Source organism: Emydura macquarii, unplaced genomic scaffold (assembly GCF_026122565.2).
Source record: "Emydura macquarii macquarii isolate MOO-44397 ecotype Brisbane River unplaced genomic scaffold, CSIRO-AGI_Emac_v2 contig_1253, whole genome shotgun sequence".
Classification (NCBI taxonomy): Eukaryota; Metazoa; Chordata; order Testudines; family Chelidae; genus Emydura; species Emydura macquarii.
Window position 1 is genome coordinate 99262134 of NW_027131390.1, and position 17214 is coordinate 99279347.

The window sequence follows — 17214 nt, forward strand, 5'->3', positions numbered from 1 at the left end:
AATGCTGCTGATAAATGATTCCATCGTTACCTATGAACTCAGGCTAGTTTGCTAATTCCTCTGCACTGTCAGAGCCAGTCATAAAAAAGAGAAACCAGTTTGGACTGTGCTAGCTTCTCCATTATCTTCAAATGTGAAAAGTTGCAGCAACTTACCCAGGTCTGAATCTGACCCACTGACGCTAAACGATGCACAACTGATTAAGTTGAAAGAAGTCCTGATTACCCCTGGATAGCATGGTGGTGTGTGGGGATTTCTCATCTCTGTGTTCATAAGAAGCTAGCGGTGGTTGGTCAGACAGGAAATCTGGCTCAGTGTCTATTCAAGATTCAGCACAGGCATTCTAAGATGGAGTTGTGTGGTAAGGGCCTGGTCAAAGTCTAGTTAGGCCAATGAGTACCTTTCCATTGGTGCCTGACTTGGAAACAGACCCCAATGGAAATAAGCAAGAACAGCATGTATTTTGTCAATAAATTATATGCAAATATTGAGTCTCTTTTGAGATTTAGGGTTTAGCCAACAGCTGTGCTTTTAAGATGACAAATGGTTTGCTTGGAAAAAGTGTTCAGAGCTGTCTCTGTCCTTCAGTGATATCTTCTGCTCTGTCCCATATGCCACTCCCCTGAACTGTACTAGCATCAGTAACTCCTGAGCGTTCCCTCTGGGGTGAGGAGATGTTAATCAGTTTGTCCAGGTAGTGACAGGTCCCCGGCCATATTCCTCCCTGTACCCACACTAGTGCCAGGGAAAGATTGCTTTAGGACACATTTCAACATGCAGTGGAGCAGAGTCTGCTCTGGTTGGCCTTTTCACATCTGAAAACTCCTCATTCAGTAAAATTGCACCAGTTGCTCTGTCTTTGCTTGCCGAACCCAGCCCTCTATCAGAACTAGAAAACAATCCAAACGTTGAAAGTTTCTAGCTTCAGTCTTTCTCTTCTTTGGAGTCGGGCAGTCAAGAGTTCTAGTCAGAACGTGTGTGCATGTAATGGTGAGGTGTGTTGCTGTCTGGCTTTTCCTGTTCATGTATCTCAAGCAACTGAACCAGTGTCACTCAAACTTCCTTCATACTTGATCTTTTGGGCTGAAATCATGTGTGGGAAAAAATTCTTCGTGGTGGTTTTCTTTGGCAGCTTTTTCTCCTGTTAAATTACTTTCCTCTCACATTGTTTCCTTTTGTTCAATGACATTCTGTACAAATAGGACAGTTTATTTTAAACAATTCCATCAGGTTCATAATAGAAGGCGAAATAAAACGAAGACTTTGGCAGTCCAAAGAGGTTACTGATAAAAGGGTAGCGTATTTTTTTTTTTTTTTTTTTTTAATGGCTTTCAGTCTATGGGTAATGCTATGGTAGTCCGATATGCCACCCCCTCTACTTCTGTGTTTAGAGTCCATCCACATAACTGATTGACAGCAAAGTGCACCAGTTAATCTACTGGCTCTTTAGACTTCAGACCCTTTGGTCCAGTCATCGGTCTCTGCCTGGGTGTGAAAGACCCATGCTTGGGGAACTCTTTTCCAGTACTGAGACCTGAACAATTACCATTTATTTGCACCAGTCATTTGGCCTAATAGAAGTGTTACTAATGTTGTAGTAGGTGTTAAAGAATGAATGACTCCAAATTTAAAAATAAACATGACTCCTTTATCTTGGCATTCGTTCACTTTAGCTGCAGGAAACCATTATCCTGTGACGACATTCCTCTTCCCTTGATTGCACCTGCCATGGGTGCTGTAAAATGCTTGGTATCTAGGTAGCATCCAAAGATGTTGAAGCGTCGTATAAACGCTAGTGTATTTTGGCTGCACAACATGCTGGTGAGGTAGGATTACTGTCCTCATTTTATACATGGAGGGCAACTAAGGCACAGAGAGACTGTGCCTTGGCCAAGGTCCCACAATGATCAGTGGCAGAGGAACTCAAATTTTCTGACTCCTAATCTTTGCTAGCCTGGGTGGAGAAGGACTTCTTGTCTTAGCTGTTGCTTCCACCTTTTTGTAGTAAAATTTAATAAGCATCACTCTGTGGCAGTTTAGCTTCAAGAATTAAAGCTCTCAGTGACTCGTATGTGCTCAGCAGACAACAAGCATGACCCATAACTAAATTGCACGTCTGCATATTACTCATAATTACCAAAGGAAACAACAGATGGTTGAGAAATGTTGCTCAAATTAAGTTTATTAATAATCGCTTGCATTTACATAGCATCAGAGTATCACAGAGCATTTGATACACTAATTCATTATGTTGTCATGCTCTTGAGACATAAATACAATTATTTTTCCAGATGGGGAAATTGAGGTACAGATTGACTTGCCCACTGGTCATGTATGAAATCTTTGGCAGAGCCAGGAATGGAACCCATCGGTCCTCTTTCCTAATCCCCTGCTCTGCCCATCAAACCACACTTCCTAAATGTTCAGATTAAAAGGTTAAAGCAAATCTTAAAATATTTTAAGCCCTGGTAAATCTTAGAACAGCTCAAGCAATCAAGAAGAAACATTGGGTAAAATCACTACTTGCTCTCAGTTCTTTGAGTTACATACAAAGCATTTTTGTTTTCCAGTCATTGATCCAGTTCAAAGGCCAGATGTTCATTCATTGCAAAATAATAGAACTTTCAAACTACATTGAAGGAGGAGACCGGCTTCTGCAGGTGGCCAGAAGATGTGAACTTCTCATAACACATTGTCAGGTGCTCCCTGGGAGAAATGAGAAAAAACCTTTCTTGGATCCCAAAACACTGAGTTACATTTTAATCTTCTATCAGTCCACTGTGTGTGGCATAAAGAATAGACAAAATTAAAGCTGCTTCCAATTTCAGAGAGGTTATGGGTTCCAGCAGCATTCCCCAAACTGATGAAATCTCTCAAAGAGAGGGAACTTTTCAAGTGCAACCACTTTACATCCTGCATCTGCTTTGCTTCAGGATAATTCTTTAGTTGTCTAAGGTGCTGCAAAGCTACGTAAAGATTGACTGTGCCCATTAGAAACACAGGGTATTAGAAATTGGTGTTTCCTTCCAGGAGTGATGTCATGGAACCTGATTGCTTTCTATTCTGCTAATCTATCTTGACACTATAGTAATATAATCTTTCCAGTGAAACTTCCTGGGTTGTTTGCCATTTGCCTATTGTATAGCCATCCTGTATGAAACCCCCCCTCACACATTGTCATATCTCAGTTTAGAGGAAATTTTAATTTTAAATTTGTGTATCTGAGTTGCTATAGTACATGTTGCTAATTGATCTCTTTGCTAAAAGAATATCGCCTTCCAGAATAGCAACAAGTCTTTGTTCTCAGCAGCAGGATTATAGAACGCCTTCTTTAAAAGTCCTCATTGCTTTGGTGGAGCATGGTGTGTTAGCCATGCCTGGGGAATATGCTGAGTGACAATGTGGTGGCACCACTTAAGAAATCAAATTCTTCTTTTAGAAGCTTGCTGAGGGTATGACTACACAGCAAAAGAATAACCACAGCCGCGAGTCTCAGGGCCCAGGTCAATTGACCTAAATTATGGTGTTAAAGATAGCAGTGTAGATGTTTGGGCTTGGGCTGGAGCCTGAACATCTACAGTGCTATCTTTAACCCCACAGTGCAGGCATGAGTCAGTTGACCTGGCCTCTGAAACTTGCTGCTGTGGCTGTTTTTTCTGATGTGTAGACTTAACCTTTCTGCTCAAGGCCTTTTAGTATATACTTACCCAAGGGAGCCTCGCACAGTGGTTACAGCATGCTAGTAGGAGCCAGTCTGGCTCCTATTTCAGACTCCTCATGAGTTTGGTCAAATTGCCTTGCCTCTCTGCCAGTTTCTCCCATGTTAAATACATTAATCTAGGCTCACCCACCTGCCACCCAAAATTGCAAGACTTAAATAACATTTGAAAAGCACTCTACGATGCTCAGATGAAAGGTGTTTATAGAAGGGCAAAGTATTTAACTCAGAGGAAAGATATTTACATGGGAAGAATGTTGAATGCCTTGTTATCTTCTAGGAAAGGATATGTGTAGTCCTTGGTGACATTAAACCCTTCTGTGATATAATAATCAGAAGGGAAATTGTTCTCTGGGTGCTCTTGTTCACAGACCTGCTTGTGATTCCATCTTCTACAGCCACTGGGTGGTAGGTGTATGATAAATACAGCAACTGCAGTGAACCCATCGGAAGAGATGAGTGGTGTCTTTTTTTTGTTTGTTTGTTTGGTTTTTTTTTATTTTTCCACAGTACCCATCAATGGACACTAACACTATGTTCACACAAGAATTTAAAAGGAAATTGAGAAGACAAAAATTTGTTTTGTGGCACAGCATGGATTAAACGAGATGGAAGCTCCTCGAAGTAGTCCTTTCTCTCCCATGACAAAACGAGAGGTCAAGCAAAAGAATAAGCAGGTTTTGGGAGAAGTAACAGAGGGATCACAGAATAAGAATACATGGCTGCTCAGCTAATGCCTAAAGCTGCACAATAGCGAGCAAACATGTAATCTGTTACTAACCGAGCAAACCGGATTGGTACAGAGCAGGATATGACAGACTCGATTCCTCCAAACCAGAGGGAAGAGACTCACATATATGCAAACAGGAAATACATACCCCATCTGAACCATAGAGCTACTGTGACAGACTGTCATTCCAGTGAGTGACTAATAGTAAGAGGTGATGTTTAGATGCAATGAATGAATCATCTTTAGAGCTGGCATGGGCTGCTGCTTTATTTCTAAAGAGTGAAGTTGCGGGATTGTAGGGAGTAGACCTGATGGGAAAATGCAGATTTTCATGAAAAACTTAACATTTTTTTGTGAAATTTTTGTGGTGGGAAAACAAGGTTACTTACCAGTAACTGATGTTCTTCGAGATATGTTGCTCGTGTCTATTCCACTATAGGTGAGTGCACGCCACTGTGCATGGTTCCCAGAACTTTTTTCCCCTTAGCAGATCCCGTAGGACCGGCTCCAGCGCCACCTGGAGCCCCATGCGCATGTCGCGGTACATGAGGCGCTGCCGGCCCTACGCCCCCTCAGTCCCTTCCTTCTGCCAACTCCGACAGCAGGGACGGAGGGTGGGTTGTGGAATGGACATGAGCAACACATCTCAAAGAACATCAGTTACTGGTAAGTAACCTTGTTTCTTTTTTCTTGTTTCCGATCAGCACATGACTTAAATCCAGGTGACCGGGTATAGCCCGGCCACTCTAAGCCCCTCTGGGGCTTCTAATCTAACTAAACTCAACACTACTTAACTACTACTTATTCGTAGTCCTTTAGTTAGTCTTAACAGAGTTCAAACAATGGGGAATGGTACTTGCAGAGAGCAAGGCTAGTTCCAGCAACTGGCACAGGCAGAAAGAAGGAACTGAGGGGCCGTGGGGCCAGCAGTGCCTCATATACCGAGACATGTGTGCGGGGCTCCAGGGGGCACCAGAGCTGGCCCTACAGGATCTGCTAAGGAGAAAAAAGTTCCGGGAACCGTGCATGGTGGCGTGCACTCACCTATAGTGGAAGGGACATGAGCAATCACTCGAAGAACTTAAAATTTTTGAAAAATTTCACCCACTCCAGGAGATGGTTTAAAGACTTTTTTTGCAAAAGATTTGGTAATTCAAAAATTTTTGGAAAACTCTGAGGTTGTGCTTTCACTTGAACACTCAATAGAATTAATTCTGCTTTATCTCCTGAAGTGAAAATCCCACTGGTAAAATACCTTAAAACCAGCAAGATCCAGTTCAGAGGAACTGCTCTTGTATTTCCCCTTAGTCATCCGGTCTCAGGTTTTCAGCTTCCAACTGTAGCCTCTCTTGGATGGAGACACACATCTCACGGTCTTCTGACCAGGTTAAGTCCAGGCTCTACAGTTCCCTGCCTTCACTGTGTATTTCCCAGCAAAGACAGTCTGCCTAAATAAACCTTACTCATAGATATTAAGGCTAGAAGGGACCATCATGATCATCTAGTCCAGTGGTTCTCAACCAGGGATATGCATACCTCTGGGAGTACGCAGAGGTCTTCTGGGAGGTTACGTCAACTCATCTAGATATTTGCCTACTTTTACAACAGGTTACATAAGAAGCACTAGCAAGTCAGTACAAACTAAAATTTCATACAGACAATGATGTGTTTATTTTGCTCTATATGCTATACACTGAAATGCAAGTATAATATTTATATTAGTTGATTATTTTATAATCACATGGTAAAATTAAGAAAGTAAGCAATTTTTCAGTAATAGTGGCCGTGACACTTGTATTTTGGTCTGATTTTGGGAGCAAGTAGTTTTTAAGTGAGGTGAAACTTGGGGGTATGCAAGACAAATCAGACTCCTGAAAGCGGTACGTAGTCGGAAAAGGTTGAGAGCCACTGATCTAGTCTGACATCCTGACCCCAAAACCTCCCCCACCTACTCGTGTAATAGACCCGTAACCACTGGCTGCTGAGTTACTGAAGTCCTCAAATCATGGTTTAAAGCAGCGGTTCTCAACCGGTGGTACGGTGGTACTTACCGGAAGGCTGGGTGGTACGCGCGCTGCTGAATCCGCCGCCGCCGGAAGGGCCCTCCCACCCCCCCGTGTGAAACCCTGCCGCCGAAAATGCGGAAGCGGCGGAAGGGTTTTGGTGGCGGGTATTGTTTCCGCCACAAAACCCCACCGCCCGTCTCTCCCCGCCGCAAGTCCCTTCCCTTTTTTTATCCCGAGTGGTACTCGGGTCAGGTACAGTCGGGTCAAGTGGTACTTGACCCGACTGTACCTGGCCCGAGTGGTACTCGGGGGAAAAAAAGGTTGAGAACTGCTGGTTTAAAGAATTCAAGTTAGAGACTCCACCTTCTTGCTTTCTCTTCAGAGACTGATAACAGTGTTTGCTACATCTGTATGTTACCACACAGTTCTTTCTGACCAAGCCTACTTTACTCTTAAGGTAAAAAGCATTACAGAGAAGACACATTCAAACAATAAAAGAGCCTACACCTATGCTAATAAGCTTACAGGCATCACCCCACCATAGGAATTTCCTTGTGGTTTCCAGTTCGTCAGAGCTTCAGTTCAGAACAAGCACTCAGTCTTATAAGGCCTCAGTAGGCCCAGTTCTTTCAACCCTTCATAAAGAATTGAGGGGTCTTGTCCGTTTGCTGGATCAGGAAGAAGGCCCTGAGCCAGTTTAAACTTAGGCTATTTAACCAAAAGTCTTTTCTTTGTCTGTTGGTCTCTAGAGAATCCAGTTTGAACTAGTACATGTGTCTCTATCTGGGGTGATGGCTTCAAAGGTTGGTAAGGAGGAATTTCATTAGCATTCACCTTCCTTACTAGAGAAGGTACATACAATGCCACAACACACACAATTGCATTTTAATACCATGTATCTCAAAGGAATTAAACACTAATTCAGTAAGGTTTAAGTTACACTTCATTGAATTATCTTCATTCCATAAGGTATGTCCAGGAAATTCCAAGATATCATCAGTCTGTCACACATCCCTTTTAGTTTCCCAGTTGATGCTACTATTATTCATGGCCTGTGAATAATGAGAGCATCACAACAAACAAAGACTGTACAATGTATCCTGGTGCTGCCCTATTCAATATGTGAAGAATTGCTTTTTAATAATGCATAAGAAACCCCTGGCACTCATTCCCACAAGATATTAGGTCAAGATTTGATACTAAATTAGACATTCATATGGATGGTGACCATCCATTCTATTAGAAAAGATAATGCCTCAAGGCATAAACCAACCTTTGAGGGGGATTGGGAAGAAACTCCCTGTTTGGGCAAGATATTCCCTAACTCCCCATAGCAGAGTTTGTTGCACTGTCTTGTGAAGCATGTGGTACTGGCCTTTGTCAGAGACTGGGCGGTGGGTGAGGTGGACCTCTGATCTGATCTGACCTGGCACGGCAATTCGTATGTAACCATGATTTAGAACAGCTAAACGGTAATAAAAATCTGATGGTACAAATTGCGCTGAATGTTCCACATGAGAACTTTTGTCAGACAAATCTTTGTTGGGAAAGAATATTCTGTGAGCAAATTAACCATAGTTCTGCAGCTAAGTGGTTGCTAGAAATAAAAGATATTCGTGTTTGGAAGAGTTTCTGATTCTGCAAAAAGACAAAGGATTTTTATAAACCAAAGCAGTGTCTTCTGCATCAGATCCTAGTGACAGCTGCATTTCCATTCCTACTGTTTGTTGCAAATTCAGGGGCTCTCTTTGGGCCTTCCTCTGGGCTCTTTAGTCAGAGGGATTATCTGCCTGAGTAAGAACTGCAAAATAGGGGCCGAAATTGATATTTGTAGAAATGCATAATTGTTTAAAATAAAATTCTTAGCTATCTGGTAATGTGACTGTCACTCAAGATAAACCAATATTAATTTTCAGTATATCTTGTCAGGTGACATGCAAAATTACAATGCTATAACATTAGAGTTTTCAATCTTTATAGTATAAACCTCTTAATCTGATAAACGTTTTGCTCCTCTCACTCCTTCCCCAGGTAAATACATTGCATGGCATTTTGTTTGGTTCATTTTTCAAATTTTACCAGGGTTTAAATAGGCTGTGTGCTTTGGTCTTGTGGGTGTACAAATCCGAAAAGCATTCTTTATCTAGAGCCTGCAATATCTTGTGAATTTGCTTAAATTTATTAAAGTCTGGGACTTACTCAGATGTCTTTTTTTAATATTGGGCTAAACAGAATCTTGAATCATATTTGAAAACCACTGTGCATATGACAGCCATGTTTTAAAAATCAAGAAACTGTCTTACCGTGAACGGTATTAATAGTTTGTTTTCAGATTCTTCTCAACTTCCAAAACTATCGCACTCTGCATTCATTTTATTCTGGGTCTGATACTCTCAGTGGTAACTGACCAATAATTGACCCATTGACTGTTTTATGGGTCAGCCTCAAGGCTGCTGGGTTATTTTCAGGGTTGATTTTTGCATCTGTATGGGGCATCTCTGGCCCAGCCAGCTGTGAAGACATGAAAAGTGCGCCATGAGCCAAGAGAAGTGATTGTGTATTAGGCTCTGATTCTGAGTTCAGTGGGGCTCTGCATGGGCACAGGAGTCTGTTTTCATGGCTTTGGGTGCAGGATCCAGAGCCTTAGTAGTGGTTACCGGAGAGCACCATGCTGTTTCTTTACTCCTTTGGACCCCAATAGTCTTCATTATTCCCTTAGTAGGAATGAGCACACTCTGTCCTCTCCAGGCCCCAGACTGAAGAATTAAGCTTGAAATGAAAACGCTGTTCCATGTCACTGCTGTGCTGACATCCCACTTGATATTTAGGTTTATAGTAATTGTAAAAATTCCAACCTTTTTGTTTAAGAAGCTGAGCTTTTCTCAGCAGCATACAAATCCATCCGATTCCTCAGTATTGTGTTAGGGTAGATATGCTCATTTCCCTTATACTCTTTACAGCTCCATTTTGTTCAAGTGTGGGTATTGCAAACACTGGAATAACGTGAGAACTTTCTCTCAGTTATATAGGGGACTGCGAGATTCACATGGAAGTATCAAAATTTAAAGGAGGAGTGAAAGGAATACAGGTGGGTATAATGCAGATGTTCGCTTGATGATGTATTTTATAATGAGGCAGTGTGGCCCTGTGGTTAGGGCATGAGCCTGGGGGGTCAGGAGACCTTGGTTCTATTTCTGATGCTGTCACTGGCCTGTTGGGTGACTTTGGACAAGTCACTTCACGGCCTCGCATCTCAGTTTCTCCATGCATGAATTACCTCCTCTGGAAAGCACTTGGAGATTTGCAGATAAAAAGCACTATAAAATAGTGAGGTGGTATTAAACCTCTTGGAACTTCACAGTGACTGTGGAGGGAGAAGATTGAACCTCCCAGGCTGTAAGCACAGGCCCTGTGCTACTTGAAGTAATGGAGTTACACTGAGGCTAGGATTTTCAAAGGAGCGAAGGGTTGTTAGATAAGCAGCTCCCTTTGACCTGTTTGGAAAATCTCCGCATTTGCCATTAGCAATATGTGATCTCAGACACACAGGGGAGAAGTGTTGATTCTGTCCAGTAAAGGGCAGTGGTGTCCCAACATAGTTAATCCCAGTATTACTGGGATAGATTTAAATCAATTTAGGCTCCAAATTTCAGCTTTGTGAAAACAAGATTCTACAAAATGTCAGGGGTAAAATTCTCAAAAGCTCCACTTTCAAAAGTGACTTGGACATTTAGGAGCCCGAGTTTCAATCTGTCTTGGGATCGTAAGACTCTTGGACACATTTTTCAAACGCACCTAAGATCACTAGAAATGTGTTGATGTTTGTGTTGTTTTAAATTCCACTGAAAATGGTTCTGCTTTGGATTGCCTCTTAACATGACTCATTACAAACCAAGCAGATGTTCCAGCCCAAGATTTCCACCAAAGTTAGAAAAGATAAATGCTCTATGACTTCATTGTTTGGATAAGAGAGGTATGGGACTCTGATAGTGAGTGGGTTTTGAAGAGAAGTTTATCATATGATATGGAGCATCGATGTTAGAGCCATAAGTCTAGATTTCCATGTCCTGTTTGTGTGCTTTAAGCCCCCATCTCCCTAAACGAGGCAGGCGTTCAGGTTTTTCCTGGCTTACCTTCAAACTAGTTTCCTTCCTCCTTTCTGTTCACAGTTGCATGGAACATTACGGGTGATACTGGAACCTCTTATGACAGATGTGCCTTTCTTTGGAGCCGTGACAATGTTCTTTATTCAAAAACCGGTAAGTCTGTGGTGAATTCGCTCTGCAGCCTGACTGACTCTTGATATTGGTTCATGATGTGACAGTGAGGGCCAATCTGAGTTTTAAATATCCATCAGTAGTAGCTTGGTTATTTCCCTGCCTGATATGTAATACTTAAAATAGAATTTTGAACAATAATTTGCTTTAAAAATGAGTGTTTCTCTTTTTAGAGACCTAGATAATATGATGAAGTGTGTGCGCGCGTGTGTGTGTGTGTGCGCGTGTGCGCGCGCGTGCGCTGACAAGCTAGTCCTTGGATTCTATGGGTGGACAGATTCCCCTAGTGACTGTGTGATACACAGTCTGTCAATATGCCTTTTATTGCAAGACAATTGGTAGATATTAATACAGTTAATAAATGCAACCAGTTTAGGTGCCAATCAGTGTTATAATGAAGATACTTTAAGTTCCTAGTGATTGTAGCATAGTAATAGATGAGACAAAATTCTATTGCTATCCACACACAACACCACTGAATTCAGTGTGTTGCATGGTTGCAACAGCAGAATTTTGCTCACTGTCTTTTTGGATTATAAGGAGTCGTGGGTACTTACCATGGGACCATCCAGTGGTCTCTGGTGTAGGCTACGAAGAACGTGTCCGTGGGGAGGAGGCTAGATGTGGAGCTGATTATTGACATCTGGGGAGTGGATTTCTGATCTGCATTAAAACTTGAAGAAATTATTGCTAGTGTGTCCCTCTGTTGTAGTCACAGACTAAAGCAGATACTGTGGTAGGTGTATAATTAGAATGACTGTATAGGTTGGCCATGGTGCTGGAAGAAGGTACACCAAGACACCAGTATTTACCAACATTAGAATATTTTAAGCAATACAACTAATATTGTACATAACTAGGAAAGGAATGATCAGCCCCAGCAATCTACTAATTGTATGAGATGGCAGCTGGTCCTGGGCTCCGAGTAACTTTGGCAACAGTTCAGTAAGACAAAAATTGTGTTGGATGTATTGCTGCTGGCAAGACTGAAAGCAAAACAAAATCCAAGAAAAGGCATAAGTGGTGCATAGGCAGGAGGAAAATCCCATTGAGCAACAGAGTGAAGCAAACATGAGATCCACACTTCTGACTGAAAAGGCATGCGTTAGTAAAGGTCCTTGCATTACTCAACTGGATTAGTGCGTAGATGGTAAGGAAATAAGGTCTTTTCTGTGCCTCAAAGAACTTAGTTTTCAGGGCGAGATCCTCAGCTGGTGTAACTATACCATTTACATGAGCTGAGGATCTTACCCTTGGAGTAGAGGCTTAGTAGAGGAAATGTACATAGGCTAGTAAAATGCAAATTTAAAAATTAGAAATGGAGTGTTTTGGCTCTCTGTGGGTTTTGTTTGGTTCAAGTCCATCTTTGCTCCAAAGGAAGGGGTTGGGTGGGTGGGTACAAGGCAATGCAAAGTAAATTGGACTGCACGATATGTAGGCAGTGCTAGACTTTAACATTTCAAATAGATTCCAAACTTGATCAGAAAAGTTAGTTTTATCAGCAGCTGTACCACAGAGGGACATAAAAAATGTCATATTTATGATCCAAAAAGGGGAGTAAGTGACAGCAGTTATTGAGGATGAACTGCAAACATGCAGTTCAAATACCTGTAAATCTTTTGCTGTATTCCATATAAGAGAGAAGTACTTAGTCATGTTTCAAACAAACCCAGCTGCTTTGGTCTAGTCTGAGCTTGCATGAGGATCCATGGAAGTCCAGCCCTCTCTGGGCTCACTGTAAAACCTGTTTTCTAAGGCCTTTCCGGAGAGGTGTTTCCAGAGAGTTATTGTACTGAGCAATTAGTTTTGCTACTCTGGACTGAGTGTTCTGGGTTGCCTTTATCATTTCGGCCGTGTTCTGGGAAGCACTCATATATGACGTGGCAGGGTCACCTTAGCCACCCAGAAATGTGTTTTCTGAATGCATTTCTCGTTCAAGGTGGCATGATGCAGTTGGAGAATGGCTGCAAACTGAGAAGGTGTACTCCAGGGTGTGTGTGTGTGTGGGGGGAGGGGAGCGGGAAGGGAGGTAGGGGACTTGATTCCTTAGTCTCTAGCAAAGGAAGTGTGCAAAGTCCCTGATTTATTCTTCTGAAGGGATCTGTGAGCAACATCACAAGAGACAGGCCAGTTGAGGACACCTGCCTGCAGGCTGATGGTTGTGATTCCTAGTTAATCTGTGGGGATGGTGAGTGTAGTATTCTAGCTTTATCGCTATGAGTTGGGGGCAGTCACAATACTTACAAGTGGTGAAGCCGCAGTGATTCATCGATGTTCATTTTGGGATGACCCACAGAAAACCTTTATACCATGCTGCCTGGAAGCATGTTCTGTAGCTGCTGCATATATATATATATATTTAAGGCACTGCTAAAATAGTTTGAGAGTATTTAAAGACACATTTCCAGTCATAAAGTCATATTTCCAGTGTCACTCAGTTAGCATGCTTGTTATTAGGGTTCTCTTTTCTTTTTAAATCCCTCTGAATGTAAAGCCCATTGTTTTAATTGGATCTGGTATCACTAAACAGCTCTTCCTAGCTGTCCAAATAGAAGAGGAATTCTGCATTTCAGCAGAGCTGTGAAGTAATGGATTTTGATGCTGTGGGGTTTTTTTAGGTATAGGAAAACTGTTACTGTCGCAGGGCAGAATAACTGGTGTACAGGAGGAGGAAACAATACTCTGACATATTGAGGTGTTTTTTTTAATGATAGCTCTCTGAAGCTGCTCGGGCATTTGGATGGGAAGTGAGCAGGTGATCAATTAACTTATCTCATGTCTGTGCGTTCTGTCACGCGGCAATCTCCTTCCTGAGTAATTAGAAATACAAACGTCACACAAGTTTGGACAGTCTGTACACACTCATGCTTCAGGGCATGAGGTAACAGCTAGCTGATGGGATCATGAGGAAACTTCCCTGATGGGGTGGATGACCCCTTCTACCCTCCCCAGTTTCCACTACAGGATGTCTTGCATCTTTGTGTGAGGCGCCCAGCAATGGCTGCTCTCAGAGAGGGAATACTAGACCAACAAGTCTGCTGCTCTGAGACAAGATGGCAATTCCTATGTTCCTAAGTCTTTGGAGGATAAGGCCCAAAGAAACACTGACTCCAGGTGTTGGCAGTTCAAATGAAGGAGGAAATGACTCATTCTCATCCATTGGTTTTTAGGTGTACACATAATCCAGTTATTAGTTCAGGATAGTTTTCTTTAACTAGCTGGATATGTCTTGTGTTTTTAGATTCATTAATCATTTGTTGCAAATTCATTTATATGGTTCAATTTCGGGGGGGTTCTGCTTACTGTAGCACTTGGAAGTCAACTGGGCAGGACTGACCAACCTCCTAGATGCCCCAGGAATTAGGTGAGTGTTCACTTTCTCTTTTATTTTCATTTTTTTTAAGAAATAGGAAAAAATGGTATAGAAATTAACCCCCTTCTCTAGAATCTGAGCCAAAGGATTTTCAAGAACTATGTATCTTAGGGCTTTATAATACTGTTGTCCATAACAATAGTAGCTGAACAATCTACAAAATCCAAACTCAAAGCTCTACTGCAGGCTTCAGAATTGCTTTTCTACCATTTCATCATGTTTGAGGCTCATGATGGAAGTATTAAGGCTAGTAAAATCTCCTGTGCAAATTCGCAAAAGACAATAAGGGCATAACAAGGCCTACATTTAAAAAGCAAGCCTTCCTTTCTGCGCCTGCAAAAATTATTGTACATTGATGGTTTATAATGACAGGCCTCCAGAATAAAGAGATTTGCATGCTGTATTTATTTTTATTTTGAGGTAAACAAACATAAGCCACCTACCCTGGGGTTCATGTGCTCTATTGTAGTTTTCTTAATCAGGGAATCCATTTTTAAATCAACAACAAAATCCAGAACAGCAGAAATTCCCCTCCTTTCCCCACAACAGATAATCTCCTCACCCCTCAGATTCCCAAAAGAAGCACAAGTTGCCCGTCCCAAATGGCTGGTTGGTTGATTGTTTATATTTAACTTACACAATGAGTGTGCAAATCTCTCTGTTTGGTTCCATTACTCTGGATTTTCAAGCTGTTCACCAGGAAGAAAGATGCACTTCCTGCTTCTGAGTTCCTTCAGCTGAAGCAGGAAGCTTTACAAGTCACATAGAAAGAAAAGTAACCTACAAATTGGTTACTCACAAGTCACTTTTTTTTTTTTAAACTAAAAATGTTTTTTTGGAGGCTGCTTTTCCATCTCTCCTCCCCCTACTGAAAAACGCTTAGAATCAGATGCAGACATGCTTGTGCGTGTTGAGTAGCAGCTTACTCCCATGAATCAAGTGGGACTGTGATGCTACTCAATGAGAGCTCCAGTTGAGGCCATAGCAGCTGTACCCCCCAGTGTTTGCTGTGGGAGACGTCATTTTTAACTTGGGAACTAATCTCTTTTCCTTTCTAATGCAAATTCTCTTAACCATGCAGGAAAGGGCTGTACGTACTGCACAGTTATAAGCAACCATTAATTTGGCTGCCTGCAAAACGCCAGAGCCTTCATGCTTCACTCCTTCCTGCTTCCCTTGTAGTGACTTAAGCATAGAAACACTCTGATTGTGAAAGCCTTATGAACAAACGTGCCTGGATGTGAAACACGCCGAAAGACAGGTTGAGCCAGAACTCTTCCTTTGAATGACTCTGATTTATGGGGACGTGTAAAGAAATACGAAATCTTGCCTAGCGATTTACTTGTTTAAAAGCCTGCGTTGTTGGACACGGGTCATTGCCAAAATTCACAAGCTCCAGTCATTTCATAACTTTTCTGTTGATGGGGGTTTAGGTAGAAAATCACGGTCCTGTCCTCAGACCCTGAGATCTTTCAATCTGTGAGCTCTGCATTCACAGTGGGAAGGAAATGGGATTCCAGCATTCTGTTCTAGTCAAACTGTGACCAGATCATGGAACAGTCTTATCCCGCATATTCCTCTTTGTGTTATCACTTCATTCAGCAATGGGGTTGTGACCCTTCCATGCCTAGGGTAGCCACCTGAAAATGCCAAGATCAGGGCAGGCTGTAAAAGGAGAGCAGATTCTCCCAACACTGGTGGGTGACACTGAAGTCAGCCTTCCCAACCAGCTACAAACAGTGCTGCTTATTCCCCACACTGGTTATCAAGAAGCCAGTACATAAAAATACACACAGCCCCCTTTACTGCATTCCAATCTCTGGCTCCCACTAGTCCAGAAAAGAGATCAGTTATTTAAACTCTATGCTCTTTACCAGAAAGGTTCCCCCTGAACCCAAAGGGTCAGCCACAGCACCAGATCAATATAAGTTCAGAACGTACCCAAAATACCACGCTGCCAGCCAATCCGTTAGCAGCTAAAACTAAAGGTTTATTATAAAAAGAAAGGAACAAACAAGAAGAGAAATGTTAAAGGATTAAAGCAATCAGACACATACAAATGACTTGAAAGTACATATACAACAGGTTTCTAGTAGAATTGTGGAGTTTGCAGGCTTGTACGGTCCATCTGGTGCACATCCAGTACCTGGAGGGGTCTCAGTCCTTTGTTTCACAGCTTCAGTTCAGTTGCAGATGAATTGATCCAGAGGTAGATAGGTGGCTGAAAGGTGAACAGGATTAAAGACAAAATGGATCCCAGGCCTCTGCCCTATAAGTCCTCTGGCCCTTGCCATGCTGCTTGTGGAATTTCACAGGAACCAAAATGGAGTCCAGAGTCACATGAGCAAGTCCTGGTGACTCATCAGGTATATCCCTGGCTTCTCCCTCTGGGCCCCTTGCACCTGTGAATTTCTTAATGGGCCATCAAGCAGGCTTTTGTTCTGCAGCCATTCTGTCTGGGGTGTGACCCAGACAGCACAATTTGAAATACAGATATCTCAAACATATCCATAACTTCCATTACACACACTGCATGAACATAAACATCATCATCTTACTTAGCACATTATAGCCTTTCTAACAGTACCTGACATGGCATATCTTACATGAATTACTATGATTTTGATCTATTGATGTTAAATAATACAATAAATCCCCCCCACACACACACACACATACACAATCCAGCCAGCGTGACACCCCCAACGTGAGATTGCTGTAGAAGGGAGTAATCCGAGCTCCTGGATACACCTCAAGGGCCCCCCCCCATGTCCAGCCAGCGTGACGGGTGAAAGTTCTAGATATTTGTGGTGGGGAGGGAGTGGTGCTGGGGTTTGTTTCTTTTTTCAGTCTTCCCCCAGAATGGTAGATACAGACACGTTCATGCCAAATTGTGATTCATTCAAAGCGCTTCGTTCACCATTAGTAAGTGGAGAGCACTAAAATGTATGTTTCCTATACACTTCTGACTATGTGGAGGTAGGTCAAATGCCTGTTCTGCAAATACAGCAATAGAGGGCCAGGTATGAGGCTAAAATAGAAAGATCAAAAAAGCATTAATTTTACTGCATTTCATAGATTCCATGGAGGTTAAGGCCAGATTATCCAGT

The 17214-nt window shown here is 42.2% G+C and overlaps 1 protein-coding gene across 3 annotated transcripts in view; it reads left to right on the plus strand.

The window, feature by feature from the left end:
• Positions 1–17214, plus strand: part of ESYT3 (extended synaptotagmin 3) — a 61591-nt gene that overhangs the window by 17907 nt on the left and 26470 nt on the right. For all 3 annotated transcript variants that reach the window (XM_067549574.1, XM_067549573.1, XM_067549572.1), the window contains exons 5-7: positions 9476–9542; positions 10624–10713; positions 14040–14095. In XM_067549574.1, coding sequence (XP_067405675.1) covers positions 9476–9542; positions 10624–10713; positions 14040–14095 — 213 coding nt within the window. The remainder of the gene's footprint in view (positions 1–9475; positions 9543–10623; positions 10714–14039; positions 14096–17214) is intronic.